Here is a 9,633-nt window from a genome sequence, read left to right as displayed (position 1 = left end):
CCTGAGACTGAGTTCTGGGAAGGGGCCGATGAGCCAGTACTTCTGACTTTTTTCGAGACACCTTTAAAAAGCTCTACATCTAATTAGGGGGTTGATTTGCTGTTTGGGAACACTGCAAACACCTGGAGGTGTGGGGGTTGGGGGGAGATAGTGAGAAGGGACCATGCACAGTAGAGGGTGGCAGGAGTCTTTGGAAGGTCTCAGGACCAGGGTGGATTCCCTGGGTGGATCTGGCCCTGGCAGCAGTAGAATCACCTGTGGTTTTGAAAACTGTCTGGGATTTGCTCATCTGCGGAAATTTTAAGTTCATTGGTCTGGACTAGGGGGGCAGAAGTGCCAGGGGTTGGGAACCACAGTAGCACCATAAGGTGGGTGCCCACCATTCTTAATATACCCAGCCAATTTTGTCCTTGTGACTTCTCGGCTGGTCACATGGTCAGAGTGAGGGCAACATGCCTGTGACAGAGCTAACACCCAGGGTCAGGAGGCTGTCTAGCTCAACACTAGAATTAGAAGGCAAGGTGTCCATTCCTGCAGTGGTGGTGGTGGGGGTTTCTCCCAAACCCTGTGCTACCAGGTACCATGGCCTGAGAGCCTCATTCTGAAGACAAAGGAGGGCGCCCTGAATCTCTGTTTTTAGCAGCCAACCTAAATACTTTAGGTCAGGGAAGTTGGGGAACAGTCGCAGTTTACCCTTCTCCGAATCCAGGCCATAGAAAGGAAACGTGGGTCAAAGATCAACGTGGAATTTGAAGCAATACATGAAAAGCGCCATGCCCAGGGGCCTCGTGCCTGCGAGTCCCAGACCTATCCCTTCGGGGCCAGATGCCTGTTTGTGGACTTAGGGCCACCGCGCCAGCCCGGGCTGTGGATCGCCATTCAGACCCGCTACTCTTGTCCCGCCGGTTCTCGGCGAGCCGGTAGCGAGCGGCCGAGTCATCATTTCCAGGCTCAGCCTGGAAAGCTGGACCGTGCCGCCGCGTGTGCTCTTGGCAGCCGGGCGCCCGGGGCCCCGCGGCCACATCATCCCGGGGCGGGGAGGTGTGCGCTCCGGCCCGAGCCGCCACCGAGCCACGTCTGTGCCGCCGGCTCGCGCGGTCCGGGAGGCGCCCTGCACCAGCCGCCCCTGGGGTGGGCGAGCCGCGGCGCTGGGCGGGACCCTGGCGGGCGGGGCCCCCGCAGCGGTCTCTAGGACCCGCGGGACGCCGGCGGCGGGAGGGGTCGCGGGGGAGACGATAATTTGTTCCGTGGTGATGAGAACGGTGACTGCTGGCCGTGGATCCATTTCACAGGCCTGCCTTCTCTCACTAACGATCTTCCTCGTCCCCGGGCCAACTCGGACAGTTTGCTCATTTATTGCAACGGTCAAGGCTGGCTCGTGCCAGAGCAGCGCGCGCGCGCACGCACACACGGGGAAACTTTTTTAAAAAAATGAAAAGCTAGACTCGCTCCTCGCCGCGCGGGCGCTGCGCGAGGGGGTCGGAGCTGACTCGCTGCAGCAGGAAATCCCTCCGGCCGCGACGCCCGGCCCCGGCTCGCAGCCCGCGTGGGATGGTGCAGCGCTGGCCGCCGGGCCCCGAGAGCTGCTGCACGGAAGGCTGGCGACCATGGCAGCGCGCCCGCCGCTCGCGTCCCCCGCCCGCGCCCTCCTGCTCGCCCTGGCCGCGGTTCTGCTCGCGCCCCGCGCAGCCCGAGGTAAGTCACCGAGCCCAGGAGGCTGCCTGCCACCCCGCCCGGGGCACCGCGCGCTGCTTTGGCTTTGGGGCTTGCAGAGTGCCCGGGCTACCCCGAGAGGCGGCGCACTGGGGCGCATCTGAGGAGCCCCGGGCTCGCGTGCCCAGAGCCGCGAGGCGATCCCCTCCCAGGTGCCAATTCCCAGGGGGAAAGGTGGGGACACTTGGCTCGCGGCCCTGAAGCAGCTAGCAGCGCCTGGCTCGGATGGCACAAGCTCTGGACTACTTCCCCGTCCCCTCCCCTCTTGGGTGACATTTGCTCGAACGTCTCAATATCTTGACAGTTACACGTGTCGCCCCGAATGATGCTCGTGGGGCTATTTGACTGAACCTGTCCGGTGGTGAGCCCCCCACCCCACCTTCTGGGGTCAACCCTCTCGGAGGAGGTTTTCGTTCCACTCCCTGCCTCCGCCACCGAGGCACTTGGGGGACGGGCAGTAGCCACGCAGGTGAACCAGACCCTCCTCCGCAGCGGTGCCTGCTGGGATTCCCCGTGGTCTCCCTTCTTTTCTTTTCCTTTTTTTTTTTTTTTTTTTAAATTGACTCTCTTACCTACTACATCCCTCTCCGCCCTTTTCAGCTCACTTCCTAGCTGTAGGCAGCAGCCAAACTTCAGCCAAATTCATCTATCCACAGATTCCTGACCATAGTATTCGCTTACATCAACGTCGTATAAAGCGATCCTCATTTCAGAGTTAAATCAAAGTGCATATATTATAGCTGTTTACAGACTTAGATTTTCTCGAGTTGAATCTCCTTAAAATCGGACACCTGTGGATCTTGTTTGCATAATGAGGACTCACTCAGCAGGTGCCTTTTTAAAAATTCGTGAGCTTCCTCTGGTCCCCGCTTCCGTCGCCTTCTTTCTGCCGCTAGAGGCGCTGTCAGCCCACCAAAGAATGATTTGCCTTGGCCTCAAAGTCCACATTTCTATGATTCTATATAACAGGCATTTATTTTTCAACAACTGGCCTCAATCACGAACCGTTACCACTTTATGGTACGTTTTATTTCGCAATTGCCACTGCTACCCTCCACCCCCACCATGCCTACTGTAATGTGGCTAAAACACAGTTCTTGTTAAAATCCACACAGCAATAAAGACCAAATTGGGAATTAGTGATCAAATAAAAGAATTGCATAAAGGAAGAAGGAATGAGAAAGCCCAGAAAGAACACAGCTGACACTTGAGGAACCCCATGGCCTGCAAACGAAAATAACAGTAGTCAAAAGTGTCTTGAAAGTCTTACAAATTGGTCCTTTTGAATGTTTATTGTAAAGGAACTTCCAAAAAAAATTAAAAACAGTCCCAAAGTGTGCATAAGGTGGTCTTTAATTTGGAACATGCTCCATTCACAAAAATAGATGCTGATCATAGGTGTTTGTTAGAGGAAAATGTCTATTAAATCAAGTGAACAATAGGAAATTATTTCATGGGGTTGGGCTTTTATCATTTTATGACTACACCTTTGGTGGAGAGAGTTTTCCTTAGAATAGATGTGACCCCCCAGACAGAAACCATGCATTGCTTCTTTACCCTTGGATTCTCAGTACCAAGTATTAATCAATGCCTTCCAATCATGTCATTGAGGTTGTTTAGAAACACAAAATGAAACATTTCTTCATGATGGCCAAAGGAATGAAAACTTGTTGAAGGCAGAGCACATTCTGGGTCCTCCTCCAGCCTTGTCCATTATCCTGAGTTCCGCACAGTTGCCCTCTTGGTACCTTCTGTGACAAATAAACCCTATCAGGTCCAAAAACAGAACTCTGGACTCCAAACCCTCCTGCCAAGGCTTTCCCTTCCAAGTCTTCCCAGTTCAGTAGTAACGTCCTTCTCTTTCTCCAGAGGCCTGGCTCGGACGGCACAAGCTCTGGGCTACTTCCCCTTCACTTAGAAAGTCACCCTGAGTCTCCCTTTCCTCATCATAAGTAATCAAACTCCAGCATATATTCCCATCTGTCCACATCCTTCCATCTCAAAATGTGCTTTCCCCAATCCAGGCTGCTTTAAAAATTCCTTCTGTAGGAAACTCTTATCTCTATGGTAGCAACCTACTCACTAGCAACTGACTTTTCCTCTCCTCCTGATGAGGTGTGTTCAATGCCATAGCCAAAGTCACTATTTTCAATCATGATTTAGATCATGTTAGTCTCCTGTTTAAAATTCATCAATAGTTTTCTCTCACCCTTGGGAAAGAAAATCAAAACCTCTTTATGACTTACTGTTTTGCTTTCTAATCTTATTCTCCACTCTGCTTACTCTACCACAGACACCTCAATATTTCTTCCCAACTTCTCAATATAGTGTTGCCATAATTTTAAAAAATTCAACGTTTTCACCATGAAGACTTTGCAAATATCTTTCACAGTTGAGCCAGGCAGCATCCTATAACTCTTGTTATCTCATCCCTTTTGCGACTTTTTTGCTCTCACTAGGGTTAATAGTTGCCTCTCTTTTTTTGTATGATTGTTTTACTTTCATTTTGTTTTCTGTGTACCAAACTGTGATACTATGACATAATAAGTAATAAATATTTGGACTCTGTCCTGGCACATAGCTCCTCAGAACCTCTGGAGTGATAAGTGTCTTTTGTATGTTAATGAGTGGCTTCAGGAAGGGGTGGATTCCAAGTAGCTTCAGGATATTGGGGCTGACCAGTAGAAATACCAGTGAAAGAGAGTTGGGTCTTTCAGCCTTACCTCAATGTCCAGTGATCATTAATGGCCAATGATGTAATCAGTCATCCCTATGTCATGAAATCTCCATTGCAGCCCACAATGATGGGGTTTGGGAGTTTCCAGATGGCTGAACATGTGAAGGTCACCTGGAGGGAATGGGAGCTTACATCCTTCCTTTGTCCTATGTATCTTCCAACAAGGGTTCATGTACACCCTTTATTGTAGCCTTCATTAATATAATAAACCAGCAAATAGAATACATGTTTCCCTGAGTTCTGTGAACTATTCCAGAAAATTAATCAGGCATGAGACCCCTATTTATAGCGATTTCTTGTTTTCCCTAGAGTTAATAGTTGCCTTTTCTTTTTGTATGTTTGTTTACTACTTATATCCAGTTGATTAGAAGTACAGGTGATAACCTAAGACTATGATTAGCATCTGAAGTGCTGATCATAAGTTAAGATCCTTTGAAGATATCTCTGGGTAGATAGTGTCAGAATTGAGTTAAAGTTTAGGACACCCAGTTAATGTTCTCTGAAGAACTGGTTATTGATGGGAAGAAATCCCTACATATTTTGGTGATCAGAGGTGAAGCCTTCTTTATTGAGATTGAGAACAGGAAAAACACTTTGGTTTTTGTTTTTTCTTGTCACACAACCTCTGCTTTATCTCCAACTTTCCTGGAAATACTATAATACACTATAATGCTCCTTTCAGTACGAGCAAACACACCAGATGAACTACTAATTATTTATTTTTACTTGGTATCATCTTTCCTGGACTCCTTTACCCTCCCCTTCCAACATGAACAGGCTACATTGTAGGTATACATTTCAGCTGTTGTTTCATGACTTAGTATCAAGATGCTGGAAATTCTTCTCTCACCCTTCCCATGTTGGATTCCCCATTTTTTGAGCACCATAACTTTTTCTTAAGTTGTTCCTTATTTTTGTGGAGCACATCTTCCAGTAACTTCCTGAGGAAGAGCGTTTGAGAGAGAACTTGTAAATGTGACAAGGATGATTTTAGCTGCAAATAACAGAAAACCCGACACAGTAACTGTTCAAAGTTTTTTCTTTCTTTCTTTACATAACAACAATTGTGAAGTAAGCAGTTAGTAGCTGATATTACTGGGTAGCAGCAGGTCAGTGATATAATCAGGCAATCTCCTTCATTTTTTCTGCCATACTTAGATGTTAGCTTCTGAATCTATGGTTCTACCTCATGATTTTGTGGTGACTGCTGGGAAGAAGAGGAAAAAACAAACAACCAAAAAACCCAGAGCCAGTCAATTTTATTTTTATCAGGAAAATCACATCATAAGCCTTTTAGCAGATTTTCTTATAGATCTCATTGGCCAGTCTATGATGAGGCCATCTTTTGCTGCATAGGATGGTAGAAAAGTAATATTTTTTGTTATACACATTTTGTGATTCAAACAAAACAGCATTCTATGAGTAAGGAAAAGATAGGAACATATATGTGTTACACCATGCATGCATATGTGTGTGTACATACTATATACATGTATGTGTATATATTTACAAATACATATGTACAGTTTCCAGTCATTCCATCCTTGTTTGCTAGTTTGATTGGGTATAAAATATCAAGGTGAAAACCATATCTCTTCAGTATTTTATAAGGTATTTCTTTGTTGTCTTTATGGCTAATACTGCTTGAAAAATTAATGACATTCTGATTGTTAATCCTTTAAATGTTGTATTTTTTTTTCTAGAAGCTTTATCTTCCCTTTGTCACTGTGGTTTTTACATTTCACGATGATGTATGTTAGTGAAATTCTTACCAGTAATGTGTTGGGAACTCAGTCACCTATTTCAGCTTGAAAATTCATGTTGTGGAATTCTAGTATACTTTCTTGTATTATTTCTTCATTCTCCTGAAAATATTCTTCAATTTTCTAATCTATTTTTGATTCTGCATTTTTGTTCTATTTTCTGGCATAGTTATTTAGCTATATTTTACAACCCATCTATTTAATTTAATTTTTTGTTCTTTTAAAATTTTTGCTACCATATATTTAATTTCTAAGTGATGTTTTTGCTATCTGAGTATTTTTTTCTTTTATTATACTGTCTTATTCTTTTTTTTTGTAGTGGATACCAAATTTCTGTTAACTCTGAGTGTAGTTTTACTTGCTAAGCATCCTTTGTTCACTTTATGTTCACTATTAGTTTTGAGATTCTTTCCCCCATTTGCCATAATCTCTGACTTTCCCCAAATGCAACTTTTGGCTCTTTTAATATTTAATAAAGGGATGCTGGTGAGCTACTGGAGGTGCCAGTGCTTCCACAGATGGATTTATTGACTGGTAGGCCTTTATCTTGTCAGGAAACCTCCAATCCCCTGATTTCTGCCCCCACCCCTTGTGGTGAATTTGTCTAAAAAGTCCTTTGGCCTCTGGCTAGAGAGAGTTACGCCTGGCTGTCAGCTTGTGAGCTGAGCAGGGGAACAGGGTAAAGATGATGTCATCTCATAACACTTTTGTTGTTGTTGTTTGTTTTTAATCCTTTTGCTTTAGTTTGGCACTTACTGACATTCCTCTGTGTCTGAGAGTCCGTAAGCTCAGAACTTCCCTGCTTATGGCATACCTATCTGTGCAGAAGGAGGAGCTGGCTTTGCAAGGGACCTAGGGCTGTGACCTCTCCTCGGCTGCTGTTCTAGCCCCAGCCTGTACTGGACCTTAGCGATGTCCAGGGCCCTCTTCCTGAGCCTTTCCAGGGTTTTTATTTCTCTCTCCATTCCTCTCCTCTCAAGTAGTAGTCCATCCAGCTTTTTCTTCTCTACTCTTCTGTCTCTTTCCATCTCTCAAAGCCTTGCTGCTTTCTCTTCCCTGATGTTATCTTCTCCCCAGGCCTTGGCTGTTATGATGAGTATTCCTTTGTTGTAGGATTTCAGGTGGTGACAGATAAACACCTGTGAATTTGCCATGCCCATCAGAAGCCAGCCCACATTCTTATTACTATGCTGCACAGATAGAGACCGCTTCCTCCTCTCCCTTGTCCTTTGGCTCTTTCTATTCCTTCCTTGTGGAAACAAAAATTAAATCCACTTTTAAATGTTTTGAAGCTTTCTTTCCAACATCTTTAAAAACTCCAAGTCAACATATACCTAATTAGATAAGTGTTGCAGCTGTGGAAACTGTAAAAAAAAAAAAAAATTAAAGAAGGATGCTACATCATTTAAAGAAATGAAGCATGTTTCTTCCTGATGTACATGATGCTGTAACGAACTCATTACTGTGGCAGAAAACCCCGTGTTTTTGTACAGAGTGTGTTCCTGGAGCCTTTTAAAGCTACATTGTTCTGCAATACTGTGATTCACAAGGCAGGTGTGAGCAGCAGTTTCAGGTTCTCTGTACCCACTGGCCAGCCCTGTTGCCTTGTGGTGGATGCCCACTGGGAGCAATGTTGGTCAGCGCTGTATCTCCAGGCCTCAGGGGTCGAGGAGGGAAATCAACGTCATCTAGACAGAATGTTTCAGAAGACAGTTTCTGTGCATTTTATTAACCCTAAAGTTGTCATATCAGCCTGTGGTCGCCTACAAGGACATTGATGGAATGCACTGGTGCCAGGCACTGTATTGGTGCTGTGCTCGTCTCACACGATCCTGGTGCAAGAATCCTGCCACTTTCCCTGTACTGCCTTCAGTTCGAGAAGTGGACTCCATCTGCAGCGTGGTGGATGTGAGGGCATCTCTAAGGCCATGGTGAACATTTTGTAAACTGCATTCTCTCTCTAGCATACGATAACGCCTGTGGCAACGAGGTGGAGAATTAGTTTGGTTTCAGAGCGAATGACACTGTAGCTCAAGTGAACTCTGTTTTCCAGCTGAAATGTGTGCTTCAGATATTGCCTCTGACAGGCTGGCCTTTCCATCTCAGACTTTCTGCAGGTCACTTTTCCTCCGTTTCCTTGTGCTCTGCTTGATGCCCGGTTCCCTTGCCTTCCGTTGACAGACGAGGTGGAGAAGCCAAAGATTCCAGCCTCATATTGATATTTTTTATCCTGTAAGCTCTTAGGTCATCCCAGGGCTACATTAAGAGCTTAGCTTACTCAGAACTGTTTAAAACCATCGGGCAGCCTCATCAGGCAACTGCGGGAAGCTCTGGCCTCCCCTTTCGGGTCAGATGGTCCAGTCTTGGAACGCCCATGTCCCTGCACATTCCTTCCCCCCAGCAGGGCATGGTGAGCACTGACCCACACTTTAACCAAATGTTTCCTTGTTTTGTGTTTGTAATTAAAGCCAGGATAGGATTTGAGCCTTTGTCTTGGGATCTCTGCTCACTTGAATCTGAGAGTGATCTGAGAACCAGGTTCTGCTTGTTTGTTTTCATTTGTTTATTATTTTTTCCTCATTAAACTTTGTTATAGTGGGTCTTAACATTCTGTGACAGATTTTTGGTCAAGTTGTTTCCATCAAAAAGCACTGATTTTAAAAACAAATAACTTAAAAAAAATAAAAAAAATAAAAACAAATAACTTAAAATGTCCATGCAAACACACACACACACACACACACACACAGATGATTTACAAACATCCTCCTTTTCTTCTGAAGGTGTTGTGATGCTTCGTTGCCACTAACCTGTCCTTTAGTAGCATTTCACATGACATTGAGATGTGGCTCCGAGTGGTTGGTTATTACTAAGGTTAAGACAGGGTGACAGGGTTAGATTGGGTATTTGTTTAGCTTTCTGGGCAGAATGGATGACCTCACCAGCTCCAACAGCCTTCTTGTCATACTTTGATGACATGGTGGCAACTGTCTGTCTCATGGACAGCAGAAGGACAGAGGGGGAGAGTGAGCAGAGCTCTCTGCACTGTAGTCGCCATCAATGACGGGGGCCTCCCAGGTTTAAGACTCTTAGGTTGTGTTCCAGCTTCTTTCCAGAGCGGTACCAGCCTTTCCCCTCAGCTCAGCAATCTTGCAAGCAGTGTGAGCTTGCAGGGGCACGGCCGGTGCTGACTGGCTTGACTGGTTCAGGATAATCAACTGAGCAGTGAAGCCAGCTGAGTCCACTGGTGCCCTGTTTTTCTGTCACTTACAATGTTGCCATAGTGACCATCTGACAAACACATCCTTGACACTGAAGTCCACACTCTCCCCAGGAAGAGCTTTGCTTAAATCTTCATGGTGCATTTCAAGACTTTACCTTAGTTGTGACATTGACTGGAGCAAAGGTGACCACCATGCT

The 9,633-nt window shown here is 45.8% G+C and overlaps 1 protein-coding gene across 1 annotated transcript in view; it reads left to right on the top strand.

Moving 5' to 3' along the window:
• Positions 1-1,490: 1,490 nt before the first annotated feature.
• The window catches only part of Adam12 (ADAM metallopeptidase domain 12), a 312,364-nt gene continuing 304,221 nt past the window's right edge, over positions 1,491-9,633 (top strand). The window contains exon 1 of the mRNA XM_077105443.1: positions 1,491-1,695. Within this exon, the coding sequence (XP_076961558.1) occupies positions 1,608-1,695 (88 nt within the window). The 5' untranslated portion in view covers positions 1,491-1,607. The remainder of the gene's footprint in view (positions 1,696-9,633) is intronic.

This window comes from Callospermophilus lateralis, chromosome 15 (assembly GCF_048772815.1).
Source record: "Callospermophilus lateralis isolate mCalLat2 chromosome 15, mCalLat2.hap1, whole genome shotgun sequence".
Lineage (NCBI taxonomy): Eukaryota > Metazoa > Chordata > Mammalia > Rodentia > Sciuridae > Callospermophilus > Callospermophilus lateralis.
The sequence above is the reverse complement of the archived record's forward strand: the minus strand, read 5'-3'. Positions and strand labels throughout refer to the sequence as shown.